Source organism: Colobus angolensis, unplaced genomic scaffold (genome assembly GCF_000951035.1).
Source record: "Colobus angolensis palliatus isolate OR3802 unplaced genomic scaffold, Cang.pa_1.0 Scaffold42, whole genome shotgun sequence".
Classification (NCBI taxonomy): domain Eukaryota; kingdom Metazoa; phylum Chordata; class Mammalia; order Primates; family Cercopithecidae; genus Colobus; species Colobus angolensis.
In genome coordinates, this window is record NW_012117599.1 from 3,152,808 (window position 1) to 3,178,893 (window position 26,086).

General features: G+C 36.2%; 1 protein-coding gene across 3 annotated transcripts in view; it reads right to left on the reverse strand.

Annotated features, from left to right (window-relative positions):
• The window catches only part of TSGA10 (testis specific, 10), a 174,466-nt gene that overhangs the window by 117,287 nt on the left and 31,093 nt on the right, over positions 1-26,086 (reverse strand). Inside the window, exons 3-10 of one of the 3 annotated variants that reach the window (XM_011956551.1) lie at positions 19,797-19,932; positions 18,762-18,977; positions 10,901-10,966; positions 9,418-9,541; positions 8,860-9,018; positions 5,532-5,702; positions 5,364-5,441; positions 3,976-4,127 (exon numbers count right to left, since the gene is read on the reverse strand). In XM_011956551.1, coding sequence (XP_011811941.1) covers positions 3,976-4,127; positions 5,364-5,441; positions 5,532-5,702; positions 8,860-9,018; positions 9,418-9,468 — 611 coding nt within the window. In that variant the 5' untranslated portion in view covers positions 9,469-9,541; positions 10,901-10,966; positions 18,762-18,977; positions 19,797-19,932. Of the gene's footprint in view, positions 1-3,975; positions 4,128-5,363; positions 5,442-5,531; positions 5,703-8,859; positions 9,019-9,417; positions 9,586-10,900; positions 10,967-18,761; positions 18,978-19,796; positions 19,933-26,086 lie in introns of all 3 variants that reach the window. The other 2 variants (XM_011956552.1, XM_011956553.1) reach the window with 2 other exon arrangements.

Here is a 26,086-nt window from a genome sequence, read left to right on the forward strand (position 1 = left end):
TACCTAAAGAAGTATTTTGAGGATAATTTAAAGCTTTACATGTTTCTATTAGAAAAAAAGGCCTAAGAAGTAAAAATGTAAGCATTCACCTGAAGAAAATTCAAGAAAAAAAGAAATCTAAAGAACATAGAAGAAAGGAAATAAGAAAATAAGAACAAAAGTTTATGAAATAATAAAAACAAACAATAGAGAGGATCAAAACCAAAGCAAAATGTTGGTCTTTGGAAAAAACTAATAAACCACCAATTCCAGAATAGAAAAACAGGAAATAACTACAGACTCTACGTACATTAAAATGTTCACAGGATATTATAAATAACATTATACTAAATATCTTTTAAAATTTAGACAAAATGAAAAATGCTTACATATATATACTGACTGGCTTAAGAAAAAATTATTTCTTTAATAAATAAATGAAATAAAACCTTCCCTTAAAGAAAAGATGGGCCGGGCGCGGTGGCTCAAGCCTGTAATCCCAGCACTTTGGGAGGCCGAGACGGGCGGATCACGAGGTCAGGAGATCGAGACCATCCTGGCAAACACGGTGAAACCCCGTCTCTACTAAAAAATACAAAAACTAGCCGGGCATGGTGGCCGGCGCCTGTAGTACCAGCTACTCGGGAGGCTGAGGCAGGAGAATCACTTGAACCTGGGAGGCGGAGGTTGTGGTCAGCAAAGATCGCACCATTGCACTCTAGCCTGGGCAACAAGAGCGAAACTCTGTCTCAAAAATAATAAAAAATAAAATAAAAGCCATAAGAAAGGTAAAGTATCAGTCAATCTAAATTACAAAAATAGATGTAAACATACAAAACATTAGTTAACTTAGACCAATAATAAGTAACAAGCATAATATAGTGTGACCAATCCGTATTTATTCTACCCTGTAAGGTTGGTTTAGTATTACAAAATTAATCAGCATAAGTTCACATTTTAACAGAATAAGGGAGAAAAATAATGTGACCATCTAAATACGTGAATAAAAATTATCAGATCAATTTCAACATTGATGCATGATTTTTTAATATCTGGGCAAAATAAAAATAGAAGAAAATGTTCTTAAATCTAGTATTACATAGTTATCAAGAAACCTACAAGAAATGTATTTAATAGTTAATTAGAAGTAATTCACATATAACACGGCAAGAAAAATAAAATGTGTAAGAATTAGAGAGGCCGGAAAAGAATACTTGCAGATAACATGATTTTGTATACACAAATGAAAAAAACACTTTTGTAGATGGGTTATTAAAAATAATGAAAAGTTAGCAGGACTGTTGAATACCACACCAAAATACAAAAATCAATTTTATTTTTATACACCAGCCACAATTTTTAAAAACAATTAATATAATCTCAAAATACTGAGTACCTATGAATTTAACAAAATAAATGTAAGACCTCTCTACACACAAAAAATAGGAAACATTACAGAGCAAAACTGAAAAATATATAAATATATAGAGAGATATGCAATGTTTATGGCAGTCCAGAAGACTCAAATAACATAAAAATAAATTATTTCAAAATTAATCTATTACTCAATTCAATGCCAGTTAAAATCTTAATAGGGTTTTTCTTTTTCGGGGTGGACTTTGACCAGCTAACTCTAAAATTTATATGAAAATTGAAAATGCAAAGGGCCAGCAACAGTCAAGACTTTCTTGATGAATAAAAAGGTAGATTTGTTCTTATAGATTTAACACTTTTACAGTTATAGTAATTAGGGAAGTTTTGTAATGGTACAAGAACCATGTAAAAGATAAATGGAACAGATTACTGACCCTAGAAATACACACATACATAGATATTTATTTATAAGAAAAACATCTCTGCAGAGCGGTAAAGGACAATCTTTTCAACAAATATTGCTGGGAAAATTTGAGTCATCATATGCTAAAAAACAAAATAAAACAAAACTTGCCCACTGCCTCACAACATATACAAAAATACACTCCTGGTAAATTACAGATATAAATATGAAGATAATATAGGAACATACCTTCATGTTCCTATAACTGAGAAAGAAAAAAAAAGCATAAATTAGGCTGGGCACGGTGGCTCACGCCATAATCCCCGCACTTTGGGAGGTCGAGGCGGGCGAATCACAAGGTCAGGAGATCGAGACCATCCTGGCTAACACCATGAAACCCCGTCTCTACTAAAAATAGAAAAAATTAGCCGGGCATGGTCGTGGGCACCTGTAGTCCCAGCTACTCAGGAGGCTGAGGCAGGAGAATTGCGTGAACCCGGGAGGCAGAGTTTGCAGTGAGCCGAGATCACGTCACTACACTCCAGCCTGGGTGGGAGAGTGAGACTCTGTCTCAAAAAAAAAGGATAAAAGCATAAATCAAATGGGAAAGATGAATAAATCTGACTACATAAATAACATCTGTTAATAAAAAGATACTTTTATTTTTGTAGAGACAAGGTCTTGCTATGTTGCCTAGGCTTATTTCAAAGTCCTGGCCTCAGGTAATCCTCCTGCTTTGGCCCCTCAAAGTGCTGGGATTACAGGTGTGAGCCCCCGTACCCAGCCCAAGACAAGCTTTCTTGGAGAACATCAACAGTAGACTAGATGAAGTAGAAAAAAATAATTTGTAAACTTGAAGGCAGGTCATTTGAAAATACCCAGAGAATAAAAAAGAAAAAAGACTAAAAAGAAATGAAGAAAGCCTATGGGATATGTGGGACACCATCAAGAGAGCGAACATTAACAAAGAATTATAAAAATGAAAGGAGGGAGAGAGAGAAAGGAACAAAAAGATAAAGAACTAAAGATTCAGCCTCAAGAAAGGAGGAAATTCTGTCATATGCTACAACGTGGACAAACATTGACATTCTGCTAAGTGAAATAAGACAACCAGAGAAGGACAAATACTACTCAATACTCTACTTACAAGATGTCTCTGAATAGTTAAACTCAGAAACAGAAAGTAAAATGGTAGTTGCCAGGGACTGACTGGAGGGGAAAATAGGGAGTGCTGTTCAGAGGATCAAGAGGTTCAGTTACGCAATACGAAAAACTCTAGAGATCTGCTTTACAACACTGTTCTTACATTTAACAGTATCAGATTATATACTTAAAAATTTGTTAAGAAAGGCCAGGCCCGGAGGCTCATGCCTGTAATCTCAGCATTAAGAGGAGTGTGAACTACTATTTTTCTTTCTTATTTTAAGTTCCGGGGAATATGTAAAGGATGTGCAGGTTTGTTACACAGGTAAACGTGTGCCACGGTGGTTTGCTGCACAGATCAACCCATTACCTAGATATTAAGCTATTACTATGCTTCAGTGTTCATAGATGCAATGAAATTCAACCTTACTGAATCTGTAGAACCTCTATTTCTCACATCAACAGATACTAAAAGTAAAACCACTCATGTAGAGGTCTTCAATAACTCATTTTCCCCGTCGCCCAAGCTTATTGCCGTAGGCTGCTTCAATTGATATGTCTTCAGCAACCACACCAGTACATAGGAAAGACTAAGTATAGTACTTGCATTCAATTAACATATATTCCACCACATGCTCCTATTTCTCTGTTATGGCTTTTCATTATATTCTAAATCACTCTTTTTCTAAGCAACTGCCAAACCTGTGCTTTGTGTTTTCTTATACTGTTCATATCCCAGAACAGAATTTAAAGTTATAAAGGTAAATTAAACAATCAAAGTCAAATATATTTTGTATCCAGCAGAGCTTTGTAAACGCTATTTCAGTGAAAAGTTGAAGTTTTTAACAAATGCAAAGTAAGATTACTAGAAGTATGATTCCTGGTTAAGTGTGGCATTACGAGTCTGTGATTGAGCTCAGGAAAATTGTTCACTGTGTGCCGAGGTTCCTACAACTGCTTTTCAATCATCCTTTCAGAAATGAACTCAACAAATAATTTTCATTATAAAATACACTATCAAAAGCAGAGCTATAGTTATAGTAAACTGTTGGTTGTTTAAAGGTAATTTAGTTTACCTCAAAGAATTATTCTCTGCTTTTTGTCTGCCAAGTTCACTTTCGGTATCCATTGCCTTTCTTGCTAGTGATTTCATTTCTTTTTCCACAGTGCTTATGGTTTCCTTCATCAAAGTCATATTTGACATTTGCTCCATACGTTCATCATCAAGCTATACAAGTAGAATGACAAGGTTACTGCCATCACTAAAAACACCTTAGTAATCTTCCTGAAGGGACATATTCCCTCTGCACAGACTGGTTTGTGGCAAGACTGACATGATGAGATTATCAGGTTAGACCTGACTGCTGTAGGTTTTACAGATAAGGTGTTCTGAAGTAGGACCAAGAAGCAGCCACTGCAAAGCTTTTCTATAAAGCTTATCACAATATATCAGTCTACATTTTTCAATCTGGTTCAATCTGACTATAGTATAAATATGCTATTTGCAAAAGAATTTATTTGTTGCCCAACATTAACAAATTACACATATAATGTAGAATTATGAAAATAAAAATTATTTTCTCCTGTCTAGTAATTTTCTTTTTTTGAGATGGAGTCTCGCTCTGTCGCCCAGGTTAGAGTGCAGGGGTGCAATCTCGGTTCACTGCAACCTCCACCTCCCAGGTGCAAGCAATTCTCCTCTCTCAGCCTCCCAAGTAGCTGGGACTACAGGCGCACACCACCACACTTGGCTAATTTTCGTATTTTTAGTAGAGACAGGGTTTCACCATATTGGTCAGGCTGGTCTCAAACTCCTGACATTAGGTGATCCACCCGCCTTGGCCTCCCAAAGTGCTGGGATTACAGGCGTGAGCCACCATGCCTGGCCCCTGTCTCATATTTTTAACTCATTACAATAAAACAGTACAGATGAATTTATAAACATCTTCAATTATATTTGGTAACAGAAAGTTAAATTTCCTTAATTATGTTAATATAGTGACAATATCATCAATATATATTCATAGCATATCAAATCTGATTAGGAAAAAGGTGATGTTTCACATTTAAACTCAGTTTAAATATACTTTGCTTATCATTTTTATTTCATCAAAATTTTCCCTACTGTATCCACTCTTTAGGTAGAATAAACCATTTTCTTTACATCTGGCAATATTATGTTTAACAAAATATGGAGATGAGAAAGTGGATAAGATCCCTGAAAACGAATTCCTAGTGATTTTTTTGAAGTACACACTTTGCAATCTAACACCAAAAAGCACTTACATTTTTAGAAGGAAATAAGCAAGTGAAAAAGTGACAATTTACACTATAAAATACCTTAAGCATTTTAGGACTATAAACACTATCTTAGAAAAATAAAAGAACTTCTCTGAACACAGAAAAAGGGAAAAGGGGAAAGTCATTGAGTGTTTATAGCCAAAAGAGATTTTTTTTTTTTTACATTATGAACGGTACACTCCAGCTCCTCTATCCTTTGTTCCAGGTGAGCCTTCTCATTAAATGCTGTCTCTTGAGCAATCTGATTAAAAAGCAAAAACAAAATAAAGTGATTTCAATATCCCTGCATTTGTGTTTCACCTATGTTCACGTAAATAAAATCCTTTCCAACCTTCAGCCTCTCTCTCAAACTATCTCGTTCTGTGGTCATTCTTCGTAAATCAGTGAAGGCTACGTCTCTTTCAGTCTCCACGCGCCGGAGAATAGCATGTGCCGTGGTTGATTTAGGACTCTTACAGCTTTTCATCATTTCTCGTCGAAGTCGGGCAATCTCTTCCTGTGCCTATTATTTAAATCATAGAATTTGGTATAACAAGCTTTATGTTCTATGTTTAGAACACGTAAACATAAAAAATCTTTAGCCAGTTAAAATGCAAAACTACATCAACATGCATGCAGCAGGGTAATGGTATCACTTTTATTTTAAAATGAATTTATACAAATAAATGAAAATGGATATATTTAAATAGAAGTTCATGTTACAACATCTTTGTCAAAAGTCTACAATAAAATTAATTTGGAGGAAATCATTGCAACAGAAAATGTTTTGCTAAGAAATATATTTGGTATACTCCATTTATTCATTTTGTAGTGTAAATTTAAATTCAGCACAATTTAGGCAGACTGCCAGTTTAATAAATATTATCATAGTGTTTCAGTCTTCCTAAATATAAATACAGATGCCATTCCTATGTCCTGCTACTTTTGCACTGACAGAAAGGCCTACCAATCCTTACTGATAACCCAACATAGTCTCTGCACATCTGTTCAACCATCCTTGGGTCCCCAATCTATTCCAAACCTGCAGATTATTTAATATCATAGTTTGCTGCACAGGTCTCTTTATCTTCCTTCCTCTTGATTTTGATCACTGTTTATTCAGACGGTCTCCAAGCCCCAAAGGAAAATATATAATTTCCCAATTTCCATAGCTAAGCCTTCACCAGAACCCCAAACCTCATCTCCTAAAGTATCTTCTAAGATCTCCCTGACTTAATTATAATTATTTCTTCTCCTCTTGAATAGTGCCCTCTCCACTGGCACTTTCTCCCCTGCCTTCAGTCATGAACGGTGCTCCCTTATCTTGAAAACCTGTCACTTTATCCTGCTGACCAATTTACCATCCTATGTCTCTTCTTCCTTCGACACGTTAAAAAAAAAAATGTCCTATGGTCTATAACTATTGCCAATGGTTCCTTACCATCCACTCTACCACCCCAGAATAACCTGGCTCCCACCCTCCCACCCTCTGTGGAATTTCAACTAAAGACCTAACCAAATATAATGGTCTTTTCTCAGTTCCTATTCTCCTTGATATTTCAGTGATGTCTGTTGCTGTTTACAACATGCTTCTTTTTGAGATTCCTTCCTCCCTTATAACATTGTTCCTCCCTAGCTCTCTGCATCTTTGTCTCTTTCAAAGGTTCTCTTCTGCCTCTTGAATATTGTATCTTAAATTTTCTGCTCCTCTACGTACAGTTTTCTCATTCAGAGACTTCATCCACTCTGAAGGCGCAAAGCTCACTGCTAAGCAGATGATTTCCAAAGCTAACTATTTAACTCTTGCCTCTCTCTAATCCAGTCCCACAGTTCTTACAGCCTGATGGCAATTACAACCTGAATGTGCTACCATAATCTTACTCTGTCTAAAAACAAACTCACATCTTTTTCCTCAAACCACCAAAGACTCTCCTATTTCTTATTTTATTACCATATTGCTGAGTCATTCAAGACAGAATTTTAGTCACTGTCATGTAACCCTCCTTCTTCCTAAGATCAAATGATGTCAAATCTCCCTTCACAAGGTCTTTTGCATCTGTCCCTACATTTATTTCCACTGAAACACCCTTGCTTAGTCCCTTAATGCCTTATATGTGCACAACCGTAACAGCCCTCTAAGGAGGAGTCCATGGTCTCTCCCTCCTCCAACTCTCTCAAAGGAGAAATTGTTACATAAGAAGACGATATAGAAAGATGACGTGAGAAATAAAAATTTGCCATAAGGTTAAAGTTTTTAAATTGTAAAATGCTACTTTGGTCATATTTTGCCTGCCTTTAAAAAAAAACAAAAGATTGTTGCTTATAAAGCAAAATATAAACCCCATATAAGGCCCATTGAACAGCCTGTACCATTTAGTCCAGAAGTCAGCAAACTATGTATAACTCACAGGCCACATCTAGCCTGCCTCCTGTAGGTCTGTAAGTGGAGAAATATTTTTGCATTTTTAAATGACTAGGGAAAATATCAAAAGAATATTTTAAAACAAGTAAAAATAATGTGAAATTCAAATTTCAGTATCTATAAAGTTTTATTGTAATAGAGTCAAAGTTATTCATTTATGTATTGTCCAAAGCTGCTTTCACCCTACAACTATAGGGCTGATTAGTTACAACAGAGACCACATGGCTTGCAAAGCAGAAGATATTTTTTGTCTGGGCTTTACAGAAAAAGTATATTGATTCCTGCTCTAGTGTAATCTACCTTTCAAGTCTTAGCTCTCTCCCTTCTCCACTGACACACATCCTCTATTCTAGTCTTAAACCAATTTATTTATCTGCTGATTTTCCTACCTTTATCCTTTGCCTCATACCATTCCTTTAGTCTGGAATGTTCCTTCTAGTTCCTTTCAGCGTAACAGAAACTCCATTCATTTTTCAGGGCTCACACTTCATAACTTTTAACAAAGATTTCCTTGATCACCATACCTCAAAATGCCCAATTCTTTTGTTTCTTATAATATCTTCTAGACCACTTATAGTAATAAAAGTCAATAAATACAATATACTTTGTCTCCCTAACTAGACTGTACATTTATAGGAGAACATGGTCAGCATCTTATCATTTTTCTATCCCTTAGAGTAGTGAGCCTAGAACCCTACATATAACAGCTATAATTTGTTAAAAAATTGTGATACTTTTAAAAGAAGTTATATGGGTGATTTATAGGATTTAATACTTGTTGGGTAAAGAAGTTATTTGATTAATAAAAGCTATGCAATTTTAAGCTAGAAAGCAGAGGTAAACTACATACTTCTTTTATTCTCTAAAATTAAGCAAATTACATAGAAGTTCCCAAAGTGATGCGGTAAGGTGTGGCGAGCTCACGATGAAAAGGTCAGGATTTGATCTTTTTACCTTGAACTCACAACACCTTATCTTTTAACGGTTTCTCCATATCTTATTCCAAAAATAAGACTATTTTTATGCATGCATATGATCTTTTTTTGGCTATGGGGATAACATATGTGTGTACTCACATACCTACTATATTGGAAATGTATTACATTTCATTAAGAATATCTTAAAAACATATGTAATCCCCAAATGTTAGATTAATTTGATTTGCAGGTTTAAGCAGTCTCATAGATCTCAAAGAAGAATTACATACCTCTAGAATTCAATGTTATTGCTTACATAATTTGTTTTTTTATAAGTTTACCTGTTCATAAAGAAGGAAGGTCTTGTCTCTCTCTGATGTAAGAACCTTGACATTACCCTGAATTTCTGCCAAATGGCGCTCATATTTTTCCAGCATGCATTTAAGTTCTTCACGATCTCTTGTTGTTGTCTTCAAAAGTTCTACATCACAGTTTGCACCCTGTAATTATGTAAGGAATCTGAAATTCTTCTTTGATATATAGTACTGATAGAAAGGTGCTACTAATAGCAGTGAACAATTTCTATTTAAGAAAACAAGACTATATAATGAAAGGAAATTATAAAAAATAAGTTTAAAAACCACGTATTTTTAGAACAGCTTTGTTCCAAATTATCCCACATTTGTCTGATTACCTCCCAAGTGCTACTTATGCTGAGGATAAAGAATCAATATCAGTAGTCTACTATGCCATCAGAGAAACTTCTGTCTCTCAACCCCTTTGATATAGCAATTCACACCAAATCAAAACAAATCATTTCCAAATTAGGTAAAACAAAGAATAAAAGCCAGTGTCTGGGTTAACAAACTTCAAAATATTTATAAGTTTATAAAACCTACCCGGGCAGTTGGTGATGGGCGTCTTGGACTTTTAGACCTACTTCTCATCATCTTTCTCAAATGTTGAGCTTCACTCTTATAGTAATCTCTGTCTGCTTCCAAAGTCTTGACAAAGGAATCAAGTCTAGAAGGAGATTTATTTTGTGCTTTTTCAGTATCTAAAATTATCTTGCCAAGGAGGAAAAAATTAGGCCATTATTTCAAGCTAAATGATAGCATCATTTTCTAAGTGAAATTGAAAACAAACAGGATCCTTAAAAACATTTAATTTGGTATTTTTTTAAATACAACATTTAAAAAAATCATATATCAAAAATTTTTAAAAAGCAGTTAGGTATCTTTCTTTTCCAGAATTTCTGGGTATGCTACGTTTTAACTGAAAGTATCCTTAAATTTGCTCAATAATTTTGGAGAAAAAATGGTAAAGAAATTTTAGAGAGGCCAGAAATGTCCACAGACCTAGCACATATCCTAGAAATGGCATGGATTTACTTTAGAAAAACATACGCTACTAGGCTGGGTATGGTGGCTCACACCTGTAATCCCAGCACCTTGGGAGGCTGAGGCGGGTGGATCATGCGGTCAGGAGTTTGAGACCAGCCTTAGTAGAGATGGTGAAACCCCCTCTCTACTAAAAATACAAAAAAATTAGCCAGGCATGGTGGCGCACGCCTGTGGTCCCAGCTACTTGGGAGGCTGAGGCAGGAGAATCGCTTGAACCCAGGAGGCGGAGGTTGTGGTGAGCCGAGATTGTGCCATTGCACTCCAGCCTGGGCAACAAAGCAAGACTCCATCTCAAAAAAAAAAAGAAAGAAAAACATATGCTACTATTAAAGCATCTGTTATAGCATCAAAGTTTTGTCCAATATTGTTCAATGAGTGAATACATTAACTGAATGCTGGATATTCCATACTTGTAAGCATTCCCATGAATTTGCATTCACTTCAATATATTTAGAAACACTTCTTTGACAACATTTATTTAACAATACTTTATTGGAAGAAAATTATAAATATACTTTCAGATAGACGGTTTTAAATATTTTAAATAACATTAAAATGTTTTAAACACAGTTTTCATTTCACATTGTTAGACAAAACATTGGAATTATGTAACAAAATTTATGGCTTAAAAATATTTATTATTAAGGGGGATAAAAGTTAATGTGTAAACAAACACACTTTATATTTTGAGAATTAGTCAGTCACCATTTTAAATCAATTAACAGATAAGGACATTAATAAAACCAACCAAAAGTTGTTCTTTGCCTCTAGGAAAGAAAGGAGTAGTGATGAAAGAAGCAAAAAAAGGTCACTCTTACAGATAGGGGTTCCCCTGTGTCCCTAGCAGCTGGTGCAGATTTTAGAAAACAAACATATTTTATTCCTCACGAAACGCATGAGAGCCAAAGATATGACTTTATATATTTAGTGACCAAATAAAAACGATTCCTTAACATATATTTATGAAAAATGTACTTACAGATTTAAGCCTTTTTATTGTATCTTCCAATACTATAATATTATTTTGCTGGCAAATGAGTTCAATCTGAAGAAAAAGTAAAAAAAAAATATATATTTCTATTAAAGATGTTTAAACTAATTGGAAAAAGAACATCAAAAAAAGGAAGTCACTTAAAAAAAAACATGAAGACAGTGAATATTTTAAAGAAGAAATAACCTCTGTTTAGCGACCTTCGATGATAAAAGATGATTTACCCAGGATGAAATAACAATTCCCTTCAATTATCTAATGTTCTGTATAAAATGTTAATTGATTATATTTTACAAAATTATTCCCCATAAACTGGAACAAAATGTTAGTACTAACTATAATTCTGAAGATAATAGGAAAGCAATAAAAGAATGACTAGAATAAAATAAGTTAACCCAAATTATCCCATTCAGAAAAGATTGCTTTCTCTTCTGAACTCAATTGCTTAGTTCAATTCAACACACAAAATACTTTTTGTATCCATTTATGACAGTGAACATAACCAGTCTTATCAGATAGGACCTATAGTCACGTATTTAGCATATGACTACACTATATTCCTACAAGACAGTGACTAAGTTTTTATGCAAAGCAGTAAAGCTCTTTTACAGTAAGCATATTTGCTTAATGTATTTTGCAGTTCATCAACTTTTCCCTCATTATTCTAAACTGCATCCTGATCTTGCCTAGTACATTTTAAATTTGAATTCTCTGGAATTACCGTACTTCATTTGTTTTTTTTTTTTTTTCTTTTTTTTGAGACGGAGTCTCGCTCTGTCGCCCGGGCTGGAGTGCAGTGGCCGGATCTCAGCTCACTGCAAGCTCCGCCTCCCGGGTTTACGCCATTCTCATGCCTCAGCCTCCCGAGTAGCTGGGACTACAGACGCCCGCCACCTCACCCGGCTAGCTTTTTGTATTTTTTAGTAGAGACGGGGTTTCACCGTGTTAGCCAGGATGGTCTCGATCTCCTGACCTCATGATCCGCCCGTCTCGGCCTCCCAAAGTGCTGGGATTACAGGCTTGAGCCACCGCGCCCGGCCTCATTTGTTCTTTAGACCAATGTTCTCTTCTACGATTTTTCTGGCAGTCATATTTTCAGTTTATGAAATATTAAGGGGTGCTATTATTTGGAACATTTTTCTCACAAGTAAAATACTTAGAAATAAAACATAATTATATACAGTTTGAATAACCTTATGTATAGTCTTGAATAGACAATTTTCAATGTTTTAGTGTCTACTACTAAGTAGACATTAAAATGATACAGGTCTACTTTGAATGTGTTAAGATTTCCACATTAAGTATAAAAATTCACTCTGCAAGAGTATCTAGTATGATACACTCTCATAAAAAATAAATTTATATGCAGACATCCTACAAATAAACATAACCAATAATACATAAGCTGAAGATTGTGTCTAGGTATAACAAGGTATGATTATGGTAGATGTTATTTTCTTCATTTACTTTTCTATATGGAGTAAAATTTGGTATAATAAACCTGTATTAATTTTACAATGATTAAAAAAAATGTTGATTCCACTCTGACAAACAAAATAACTGGCCCAAATGAAAAACTGCTAACCCAGTGTTTTCACTTACTTAACAATTAATGAATGCTTACTACATGCCTGCCATTGTGTTATGTGCTGGGTAAAATAATGAGTAAAAAAGGCAAAAATCTCTGCCTTCATAGAGCATACATTCTAGCCAAAAAAAGAAAAACAAAAGATAATAGTCAAAATATACGTTAGTGATTACATCTCTCAAAAAATAATACAAGGAGCACTCATGTTCTAGGCACCTGAGTTAAGTAAACAAGAGAGACAAAAATTTCTGCCTTTGTGGATCCTACATTCCAGCTAGAATAGACAATAATAAACCTTAAAAATAAATTATATAATATACTAGAAAAAGAAGAGCGGAGTTATGGATACTGGGAACATTTATGGAGGAACAGGTTGGAATTTTAAATAGGGTGGTCAGGAAGTCCTCATTGAAAGGTGACCTTTCAGGCCAGGCGCGGTGGCTCACGCCTGTAATCCCAGCACTTTGGGAGGCCAAGACGGGCGGATCACGAGGTCAGGAGATCGAGACCATCCTGGCTAACACGGTGAAACCCTGTCTCTACTAAAAAATACAAAAAACTAGCCGGGCGAGGTGGCAGACGCCTGTAGTCCCAGCTACTCGGGAGGATGAGGCAGGAGAATGGTGGGAACCCGGGAGGTGGAGCTTGCAGTGAGCTGAGATCTGGCCATTGCACTCCAGCCTGGGCGATAGAGCGAGACTCCGTCTCAAAAAAAAAAAAAAAAAGAAAGGTGACCTTTCACCAAAAACTTCAGAGGAAAGGAAGTCAAACATGTGAAAATCTGGGCAAAAAACATTGCAGGCAAAAGTTACAGCTCTAACAAAGATCCTAAGGCAAAAGAACGTCTGGTTGGTTCTAAGTGTGGAGACCGGCATGGCTGGAGCCTAGTGAGGGAAGGGGAAAGGAACAGCCAAGTGCTACAGGGAAAAATAAAGCAAAGAAGAAAGACAGGGAGTGTGTGCAGGGAATTGGGGGGTGGGTATTTCAGAGTCCGCTGTGTGGAAGGCATTGTGTAAAGTCTTTGTCCCCCACAAACAAAGGGGGACAAACAAAGACTTTACACAATGTCTTCCACACAGTGGGCTCTGAATACTTTTTAGTGAATCACCTACAGAAGTAACAATGATAAGGACTATCAGAGATCCAGTCCAATAATAAAGCCCCTATGTCAATTAAAAATATAAACTGTAGGAAGTAATAATGGTAAAATTGTAATTCTGCTTCACATTTCAAAGTATCATGTTCAGTTATCTGGTAAACACCGTGTTAACACATGAATGATAAACAACTCAAGATGAGAGAATAAATAGTTGAGGTGGTTTTAATGTATGTCCACAAATTCTAATACTCCTTCCTTCAATAGCTGGAGCTGAACTTCCCTCCCCTAGAGTGTGGGTTATACTTAGTGACTCACTTTTAAAGATGAGAATATGGAGGAAGTGATGAGATACAACTTTTGAGACTGGGTCATACTAAGCCCTGCAGATCCTCCTTATTATCTCTTGGATTGTTGGCTGAGGGAAAGGGGAAGGTGGAGAGAGAACAAGCTTCCACAAAGAATACATGAAGCAATCCTAGAGAGAGGTCCACCTGGCAAGGAACAGGCCTCCTGTCAATAGCCAAAAGCCATCTGAGTGAGCCATCTTAGAAGGAAATCCTCCAGTAGCAGTCAAGCCATGACTGTGGCAGTCATCTTTTTTTTGTTGTTTTCTGAGATCAAGTCTCTCTTTGTCATCCAGGGTGGAGCGCAGTGGTGTGATCTCAGCTTACTGCAACCTCTGCCTCCCAGGATAAAGCAATTATCTGGTCTCAGCCTTCTGGGTAGCTGGGATTACAGGCGCCCACCACCATGCCCGGCTAGTTTTCTGTATTTTTAGTAGAGACGGGGTTTCATCATATTGGCCAGGCTGGTCTTGAACTCCTGACCTGAAGTGATCTGCCTGCCTTGGCCTCCCAAAGTGCTGGAATTACAGGTGTAAACCACCAGCCCTGGCCATCATCTTGATTACAATTTCCTGAGAAACAGTGAACCAGAACAACCCAGCTAAGCCACTCTTGAACTCCCAACCCAAGAACCTGTGAGGTTATCAATATTTGTTGCTTGAAGGCATTCAAGTTTCAAAGTAATTTATTACATAGCAATAGCCAATAGTTAATATGAAAATATTTTAATGAACTAAATCATGGAAGAAGTAACTGTTGACCTTTAAAAATAAGACTAAAAGTAAATCGTTCCTAGTGAATATATTTATTATCTCAATTCCAGACAAACTAACAGTAGCTTTAGCCTCAGACTCTACCTCCACATACCCAGAGAATAATCTCAAACACTAGAAACCCAAACTTTCTTTCTCAGCAATCAAATTAGAAATCTCATTTCAAGTGCTACCCCACGAATTAGGCAAGGAATCTCTCCCCCATAAATATAAACCTAAAATGCACATCTAATGTCTTAGGATGATGACAACACACACTGGAGTTCATATCCCCAGTGTTGGTTTTGCATCTTTCTAATCCCCATTCTACTTGGGGACATTCACTTACTGAGGTTGGTGACTTCCTCATTTCAGGGCATTCTACCAACCCAAAGGCCTATTTCCATTTTGTTCTCTCTTATTAAGTTCCTGATGTCTTCCCTGTGTCAGCAACGGTATCTCTACTCTAAGACTGCTGCTTACTTCTTTTTCACCCAATAGCTTTCCAATCCTCAAATATACCCAACATTCCACATTATTTAGGGATATCTATTTCCTAGAAATACTAGTTGCCAAGCCAGGTAAAATTTCACCTGTAAAGTTAATACTTACAGTTTTAGGTAAATCTTAGCTCTTATATTTTAGATGTTTTCCATTCCAAAAATTCTTCCTTTTGATAGCAGAGAATTCACCCTGACATAGTACTTACTCTCTCTAGAACATAAACCCTAACAACCCTTTAAAAATGATGACTTCTAAACAGGGCATTCTCATTGTTGGAATTCAGTCAGTTTGGTTTCCCACAGTCTGGGAAGGAGTACAGTTAATTTTCAATTTGAAGACAAAAACAAGGAAGACATAATTACACTCTGCACTTCTGACAATTTTTTTTTTTTTTTTTTTGACAGAGAGTCTCGCTCTGTCACCCAGGCTGGAGTGCAGTGACGCGATCTGGGCTCATTGCAAGCGACTCTCAGGCTCAAGCTATTCTTGTGCCTCAGCCTCCCAAGTAGCTGGGATTACAGGCGTATGACACCATGCCCGGCTATTTTTTTGCATTTTAGTAGAGATGGGGATTCATCATGTTCACCAGGCTGGTCTCGAACTCCTGGCCTCAAGTGATCCACTTGCCTCGGCCTCCCAAAGTGCTGGGATTACAGGTATAAGCCACCATGCCTGGCTCAATTTTGAAAATTTTTATAATTAAGAAAGATGGAAATCAACTTACCATTAAACTGTGAATGTTACTTTTAAAAAAGTAACAATACATTCCACCTGAAGTGGCATTAAAAAAATAAGTTAAAAAAAATTTTAAAGTAACAATACAAACAAAAGTATATTGAAAAATGTTTAGGCCGGTGCGGTGGCTCAAGCCTGTAATCCCAGCACTTTGGGAGGCCGAGACGGGCGGATCACGAGGTCAGGAGATCGAGACCATCCTGGCTAACACGGTGAAAATAAAAAATACAAAAAAACTAGCCGGGCAAGGTGGCAGGCACCTGTAGTCCCAACTACTCAGGAGGCTGAGGCAGGAGAATGGCGTAAACCCGGGAGGCAGAGCTTGCAGTGAGCCAAGATCCTGACACTGCACTCCAGCCTGGGCGACAGAGCAAGACTCCGTCTCAAAAAAAAAAAAAAAAGTTCAAAATATTCAAGCTCCTTTTAAATATACTTCAAATACTTTAACGGCATCCATTTGAAGATAAATAATTCAAAAGTTAAAAACAAATCATTCTTATCTAGTATTTCAAGTAGTTCTAAGGACCTGTTCCAGACAACATGGTTTGAGAAGACTGTATCCTTAAAGTAATAAACTCATGTATTTAAACATTGCACTATTATGGCCAGGTGAGGTGGCTCATGCCTGTAATCCCAGCACTGTGGGAGGCCAAGGTGGGTGGATCACTTCAGGTCAGGAGTTCAAGATAGCCTGGCCAACATGATGAAACCCTATCTCTACTAAAAATACAAAAATTAGATGGGCGTGGTGGTGGGCACCTGTAATCACAGCTACTCGGGAGACTGAGGCAGAAAATCGCTTGAACCCAGGAGGTGGAGGTCCCAGTGAGCCGAGATCATGCCACTGCACTCCAGCCTGGGTGACAAATGGAAACTCTGTCTCAACAACAAAAAAGTTGCATTATTTGACTTTCCACTAATTTAAACTCATCCATTAAGCAGTCTCAATGAGAGGTTACTGCATAAAAATACATAGAATCCTAGAGTTCATCAATTGGACTCATATTTCAAATTACTGTAACAGTGACTTCAATAATGTTTCACCTGATAATTTATTTAATTGCTTTATTATTTGCTATAGGAGTCCTGTTACATTAAAAGAATGTTTAAGAAATAACACATAATAACAATTAGCTTTGGGAAATCACTTTGTTTACAGACACAATTTATTAATTTGGTGATTAATAAAATCAAGACAAATAAGCATGTTCACACACTTAAAAATTCAACAGGTTGTTTTTTGAACTTCAAATACACTCTATCTTGCTTATCAGCCATTAGGCAGCAATGGAGAAGTGAAACTGTCATTTTATAATTACGTTTAATCTCTAGTTTCTAAATTTCATGGCAGAGTACTCAATCAAGAAATAAAATGTCGATCAAAATATCATAAAGCTACAGTAACTAAAACAATGTGATGGTGGCACACAAAAAGGCAAATGAATCAATGAAAACAAATAGTCCAGAAACATAGTCACAGATATCTGAGAATTTAGTATCTGTTAAAATGGTAAGTCAAATCAGTGGAGAAAGGACTAGGCAACCCTACCTCATATTAGAACAAGAAGAAACTAGCAGTATTAAAAGAAGGAAAACTACTAAGAAGTATTAAAAGAAAACTTTAGAAAGTATATCTCTAGTTCCTAAGGTGAAAAAAAAAACCTTCCTGAACAAGAACCAAATGTCAGACATCAGTAAGAAAAAGATTGGCAAATTCTAAAATTTTAGTTAAAAAAAAACTTTTAAATTGACTTTTTATTGATACATAATAATGGTACATATTTATGGGGTACATGTGATATTTTAATACATGCATCAATATGTAATGATCAAATCAGGGTAATGGGGATATCCATCACCTTAAAGATTATTTCTCTGTTCTAGGAATACTCCAAATCTTCTCTTTCAGCTATTTTAAAATATGCAATAAATTGTTAAAGACAGTCACCCTACTGTGCCATCAAACACTAGAATTTATATCTTCTCTATAACTGTATTTTTGTACTAATTAACCAGCCTCTTTTCATCCTCTCCTCCCCACTATTCTTTTAGCCTCTGGTAACCATCAGTCTACGCTCTGTCTCCATAAGATTGATTTTTTCAGATTCCACATATGAGTGAGAACATGCAGTATTTGTCTTTCTGTGCCTGGCTTATTTCCCTTTACATAATGTCCTCCAGGCTCATTAATGTTGCTGCAAATGACAGAGTTTTATTCTTCTTTATGGTTGAATGACATTCTATTGTGCATATATACTGCATTTTCTTTATCCACTTATCCGTTAATGGACACCTAGATTGATTCCATATCTTGGCTATTGTGAATAGTGCTGCCATAAACATGGAAGTGCAGATACCTCTGTGACATACTGATTCCCTTTCTTTTGGATGTATACCCGGCTGCGTTGTTGCTGGATCACATGGCAGTTCTACTTTTAGTTTGGTAAAAATCATTTTTAAAGTGTATTGAAATCAATTATATGTGTGAAAATAAATGAAAAGAAACGTATCTATTAGTTTGTAGATATCTCCGCAGAAGAGAGAGGAATTGGGAAGTGGGAGCAACATTTGGTTCACAGAACATTCCTGTTGCTTTGAAATTTTTTACAATGACTACATATTACTTAGGAAATGTTTTGAGTAAAATTTGTTAAAAGAAATAAAATGTGAGAAACAATTTAATCCTTAGAACAGACATTTAAATATACTGTCAAATCTAAAAAGCTTCCAAATTATACAAATGAGAATGCTACTTTTTTCATTGCATTTAGAAATTACATAATGTTTAAAGTAGAATTAAAATCCTGATCAGTGGTAAATCTGGTACCTTGGCTTCTTCAAGTTCTTTGCTGGTGGAATCCACCACAAAATTTTTCTCTTTTTCTAGTTGCTCTGCTAGTTGGTCAATTTTAATCAATTCTTTACAAAGATGCTCATTGTGGCTGGTTAAATCGTCTACTTGACTGCTTACCACCTCCTTACTATCCAAGAGTTTCCTAACATATTCTTCCAAGCCATGATTTGTCTGTTTGAGATCTTCAATCTGTTATTATTAGAAAAAAAAAATCACATTAAAATAATTCCTTAGCTTTTTTCTGGGGAGCAAGTATGTGACTGGAATCAGGAAGGGAGCAACTATGTGACTGGCAAAGAAACTTAACTGTATACCTTTTTGTGCCTTCTGAATTTTGTACCATGTGAATGTATTACCTATTTGAAAAAATATATTAAACAAAAAATTTAAATTTTATAGCAATATCTTTCAAGACAATTTATAGTTTATTTTAAAAAGAACTTAATTACTATTTTTAGCCAATCTATTAGAAAAATGGCCAAATATTTTTATCTGCAATAAAGAAAATAGTTTTGAAATTAATTTTAATACCTTTAAGAGTTCTTTATAATTAAATTTCTAATTATTGTTATTAAAATACGTTAACTCTTTTAGGCCAGGCGTGGTGACTCACACCTGTAATCCCAGCACTTTGGGAGGCTGAGGTGGGCAGATCACCTGAGGTCAGGAGTTTGAGACCAGCCTGGTCAACATGTTGAAATCCCATCTCTCCTAAAAATAAAAAAATCAGCCAGGCATGGTGGCAAGTACCTGTAGTCCCAGCTACTTGGGAGGCTGAGGTACAAGAATTGCTTGAACCTGGGAGGCAAAGATTGCAGGGAGCCCAGATTCCACCACGGCACTCCAGCCTGGGTGACAGAGCAAGACTCTATCTTAAACAACAACAAAAAAAAGTGTGTGTGTATGTGTGTGTGTGTGTGTGTGTGTGTGTGTGTGTGTGTGTGTATATATATATGTATATTATTAACTCTTTTTTAAAAAGTTCTTTTAAAAGTACCAGTAACTTACTTGACTAAGCTAAATATCAAATCAATCAAGTATTTGCTGCCTAATGTGAAGGAACACAGCTTTCCTTCCCAGCCCACTATCAAACCATCAACGGATGAAGAAAAGGGCCTTTTCTATCACGAAGGTATCCAAATGCCTTTAAAGGAAGAAAACAAATTAGACCCATTGAACAATGCTTATGTCAGGAACTATATTAAATTCCAAAGATACAAAGATAGGTTAAGTACCTGCCCTTAGGGAACTTCTTGTTTACTTGAGGAAATACAAATACAATATGTTACGTGCAATAACAAAAATAACTATGAGCTAAAGTCATGGTACAAATTGTTTTCCATAGTACTTGTCTCTCATTGTGTATTTAACAAATATTTATTGAGCACCTATTGTGTCTAAGATACTGTTAGTACCCTGTAAAAGGTGCATTAAAAACAAACAAACAAACAAAACACTCGCACACAGAAGTTTCAGTCTTCAGTCCGTAAGGAGCATCTGAAATTGCTAAATCTCTCACCTCTTATGCCCCGAGGCTGCCCTTTTCAAACAGCTATAGAGGTATCGTCTTCCAAACCATTAAAATCAACAAAGTTGTCTTCAAAAAAACCTTCTAAGTTGTCGCTACATAAAAAATCCTAAAAGTCATGAATTAATTTTAACTAAATATGCCACAATGCCATTTATTGTACCCAGTAAACAGCACACCAAGAGGCATAATTAAAGTCATTAGTTTAATCTAGTATCTCCTACTCTCTTCTTCTCTTTAGGCCTTCTCCCATCTACTCGCAAAAATTCTTTGAAAATGCAAATTTGAGGTCATTCCTACAACCTTATGTTGCCTTATGACATTGAGAATAAAATTTTAAAATGCCATTTATGGTCCAACTCGACTTACCTGTCCAACCTAACTTCGCACCACCAGACGCACCATAAAAAAAACTCATTAAATTCATTTAAAAATTCATTTTAGAGGAGTTATTGAAATGTACACACTTGAAGTGTTATCACAGAACCCTCTTTATAAGAATCCTCAAGTAAAACCCTGCTTAGGCTTCAATTTCAGGAAAATACGTGCCTTTTTTGGATACCTGGTTTGTTCTTACCCTAACAATCATTAATTATTTAACTAATATTTCTATTTGCCTTTGTCTCTAGAAATTTTAAAGCCAAATCTAAAGCCCACCTCTGGCAACATGCACAGAAACTATGTACAATTATTTGTTACTGTCATCCCAGGCTTTCATTGTTTCCTTATTTTACCCTACCCTTATTATTTCAGCTACTTTCTTTTAAAACAAACAAGCTATAGGATGTGAAACGAACAGATAAACTTCAAGTTATGTTTTTCATCTTTGTTCGTGGCTTTTCCTATGCCATATTTCTCAGCAACAAGAGCACACTAAAAATGTCTGTTAACTTCCCATTGCACCAGGAGCTGTTAAATGCTTCTCCTTTCCAGTATGTGTGCCCATAAAGCCTCTTATATAAGTTTATCTCAATATTTTTTAAGATGCATTAAAATCATTTATTTCCCTGTCCCTTCTACTAAATTCTGAACAACTTAAAAGCCTGTATGTCTCATTTCTATATCAACATATCACTTGCTTCTGCATTGTTTATTACATATCTCACATACAATCCTCAAATTATTAAGCAAATAAAAGAAATTATCAGTAATATAAATGAACACTCCTCACTTCTCTCATGAAAACTCTACTTTCACTCAATTCCAAGACAAAAAGTACTTTAGAAGAGGCAGTCTAGAGTAATACAAAGGATATGGTCTTTGGACTTTGGCCAAGTTAGGTTTAAATCTTGTTGTTAGTTCTTTACCAGTTATGTAATTGGGGCGTTTACCATATTTTCTTGACCCTAGAAGATGCATCTGACTTCAGAAAAAAAATTAATGAGTCTCGAGTCTCTTCTGTTAAATGGACAGAATGCCTACAATTTGTAGAATTGTCATTAGACATTACATAAGAGCTCAAGTAAAATTTCCAGTATTATAGGTACTCAAGTAGTTTTGTTAAAAATTTTTATTTTTAAGTAAGATTTACAGGAAGCAAATGTAGTACAGATAAGTCTCATATGCCCTTTACTCAGTTTCCACTAATAGTTGTGTCATAAACAACACAGTACAATATCATACCCAGATACACCATGTGCACGGTGTTCTATATCATTTTTCTCACATGTGCAGATCTCTGTAACTACCACCTCAAGATACAGAACTGTTCCATTACCACAAGACTGTTCTTCTGTTGCCCCTTTATATTCTCCTTCCCTGTCCTCAATTCTTCCCAACCAATAATGTGTACAATTTTGTCATTTTGAAGACGTTTTATAAGTAAAATCATACAGCATGTGATATTTTGAGATTGCTTTTTTTCACTCAGCACAGCATCCTTTAGATCCATCCAAGTTGTTATTTGAATCAAATAGGTTCATTCCTATTTATTGCTGAATAATATTCCATGGTATGGAATACCACAGTAACCATTCACCAATTAAGGAAAACTGATTGTTTCCAGTTTGGGAATATAACAAAGCTGCTATGAACAACTGAGTAGGATATAGGTTTTGAGTAGATATATGTTTTCATTTCTCTGGAATAAATGCCCAGGAGTACAACTGCTGGGTTGTATGGTAAATGTATGTTTAGTCTAACCAAAAACTGCCAAATTATTTTCCAGAGTGGCTGTACCATTTCATATTCTTACCAGGATGGATGAGTAATCCAGTTTCTCCTCATCCTTGGCAGTATTTGGTATTGTCACTATTTTTTATTTTAGTTGTTCTTAGAACTGAATTGTTATTTCATCATGGCCTTAATATGCATTCCCCTGATGTTCACAGAGGTTGCATATCTTTTTCTAGTATACCACACATCGTTCTGTGAAGTATCTCTTCATGTCTTTTGCTCATTTTCTAACTGAATTGTTTGCTTCTCACTATTAAATTTTAAGAGTTCTTCATTTGATACAATAGATATGAGTCCTTTAGCAAATACGTGGTTTGTAGCTAGTCTTTTCACCATTTTAGCAGGGTCTTCTGCAAAGTAAAAACTCATATATACATATATATATATATTTGAGACAGAATCTCACTTTCACTCAGGCTGGAGTGTACTGATACAATCTCAGCTCATTGCAACCTGCCTCCTGGGTTCAAGTGATCCTCCCACCTCAGCTGAGGACTACAGGCATGTACCACCATGCCTAGCTAATTTTGTAATTTTTAGTAGAGATGGGGTTTTGCCATATTGGCCAGGCTGGTCTAGAACTCCTGGCCTCAAGTGATCCATCCACCTGCCAAAGTACAGGGATTACCGCCATGAGCCACCACACCCAGTCAAAAACTTCAATTTTGATTAAGTCCATATTACCAATTTTTCCTTTTATGAATCATGCTTTTGGTATCATATCTAAGAACTTTCCACCCAAGCCTAACTTCCCGCAAATCTTCTCCTACGTTACCTCCTAAAAGTCTCATAGTTTTATGTTTTACATTTACATCTATGGTCCATTTAGTTAATTTTTTATAAAGTGTGAGGTTTAAGTGTAGGGTAACTGTTTTCTCTATATCTAAATGCTGTGACACCACTTGTTGAAAAGACTATCTTCCACAGAACTGCATCTGCATCTCTGTCAAAAAATCAAATGGCTGTACTTGAATAGGACTAACTCTAGATTCTCTGTTCTGTACCATTCATGTATGTATCTATCCCTCACCAATATCACAGTCTTGATTATTGTAGTTATAAGTGTTGAAATAATGGAGAGTTTTGTTTTTGCTGCCTTCCTGTGGATTACCTCAACATTTTTTACAATTCTACATTGATTTATTTATAGTGTTTCTGAGTGTAACTCTTGTTTGATCTTTTTCTACTGGTTGTTCTAGGCATTACATTATATATACAGAACTTATCATAGCCTACATTTTAACAGTTCAAGTGAAAGTACAGAAACCTTACCTCCTGTTAGGTCCCTTTACCTTCCCCTATTAATAAAATAATTGTCTTAAATATTTCCTCTATATGCATTTAGAACCACATTCGACAGATAAATATAATTTTGTAAACTTAAAAAAAAATTGGCTCAGAGTAATGGTTCACATCTGTAATCCCACGACTTTCAGAGACTGAGGCAGGTGCATCACTTGAGAATCGGACTTCGAGACCAGCCCTGGCAACATGGCGAAACCCCATCTCTACCAAAAAATAAATAAATAAATACAAAAATCAGCCAGGCACGGTGGTGCATGCCTGCAGTCCCAGCTACTTGAAAGGCTGAGGTGGGAGGATTGCTTGAGCCCAGGACGCCAAGGCTGCAGTAAGCAGAGATCATGCCACTGCATTACAGCCTGGATGACAGAGCAAGACCCTTTCTCAAAAAGAAAAAAAGAAAAAGAAAAAAAAAAAAAGAAATTCTATTTCATTTATCTGTATTTTTTGCTCTATATATTGTTCTTCCTACTGCTCCAAGATTACTTTTTATCACTTCCTTTCTGGTTAGAGAAATTCTTTTAGTTATTCTTTGAGTGTAGCTCTGCTGGTAACAAATTATCTTAATTTTCCTTTATCTGAGAATGTCTTTAGTTTCCCTCAATCTTCAAAGATACTTTCTCTGGATATAAAATTCTGGGTTGACAAGTTTGCTTTTTTCTAGTACTTGAAATATGTTGTGCCGCTTCCTTCTTACCTCCAATCTTTCAGATGAAAAATACCTGCTTGTGACTTGAGTTGGTGTTCTTCCATAGATAATGCATGGTTTCCCTCTGGTTACTTTCAGGATTTTTTTTAGTGTCTTGGCATGGATTTCTTTGGGTGACTCCTGTTAAGTATTCAGCCACCTTCTTTCATCTGTTTTATGTCCTTGTGCCAAATTTGTGGGAAATTCAGCCATTATCTCTTCAAATTTTTTTTGTTTTGTTTTGTTTTTTTGAGACAGAGTCTCGCTCTGTCGCCCAGGCTGGAGTGCAGTGGCCGGATCTCAGCTCACTGCAAGCTCCGCCTCCCGGGTTTATGCCATTCTCCTGCCTCAGCCTCCCAAGTAGCTGGGACTACAGGCACCCGCCACCTCACCTGGCTAGTTTTTTGTATTTTTTTAGTAGAGACAGGGTTTCACCGTGTTACCCAGGATGGTCTCGATCTCCTGACCTTGTGATCCGCCCGTCTCGGCCTCCCAAAGTGCTGGGATTACAGGCTTGAGCCACCGCCCCCGGCCCTCTTCAAATTTTTTTTAGCACCACCTTCTCTCACTTTTTTGTCGAGCATAGTTTTACCTGTCTCTGAAGCTCTATTCAAATTTTTGTCAATCTACTTTCTCTCTGATATTTACATTAGGTAATTATTATTCTAGTCTCATGCTCACTGATTCATTCTTTTCCTCCGTTCTATTGAGAACATTGAGTTTTTATTTTCAGTTACTCTATTTTTAAAGCCTGTTTTATTGTCACAAAATATATATACATAATTTTCATTTTAACAATTTTTAAGTATATAATTCAGTGGCATTAAGTATATTCACAACGTTGTGTAACCATTACCACTATTGTATTTCCAGAATTTTTTTATTCCCCTCCCCCAAAAAACTCTATACCCATTAAACAACAATTCTATCTCCATATTTTGCCTATTCTAGGTAGAGGTGGAATCAGGCATTATTTGTCTTCCTATGTCTGGCTTACTGTACTTAGCATAATGTTTTTGAGGTTCATTCATTTTGCAGCATGTATCAGAATGTCATTCCTTTTTGAAGCTGAGTAATACTCTATTGTAAGCACATACCATATTTTGTTTATCCATTCATTTGTTGACATTTGGGTTTTTTCTACCTCTTGGCTATCGTGAATAATGTTGCTATGAACATTTGTATGGAAGTATCTACTGGAGTCCATGTTTTCAACTCTTCAGGGTATATGCCTAGGAGTGGAATAGCTGGATCATATGGTTAGTCTGTCTTTAAAATTTTGAGAAACCATCAAATGATTTTTCACCATGGCGGCACCATTTTACATTCCCATCAGCAATGTAAGCGCTCCAATTTCTTCACATCCTCACCAACACTTGTTATTTTCCATTATAACAACTATCCTGGCCGGGCACGGTGGCTCAAGCCTGTAATCCCAGCACTTGGGGAGGCAGAGATGGGCGGATCACAAGGTCAGAAGATCGAGACCATCCTGGCTAACACAGTGAAACCCCGTCTCTACTAAAAAATACAAAAAACTAGCCGGGCGAGGTGGCGGGCGCCTATAGTCCTAGCTACTTGGGAGGCTGAGGCAGGAGAATGGCG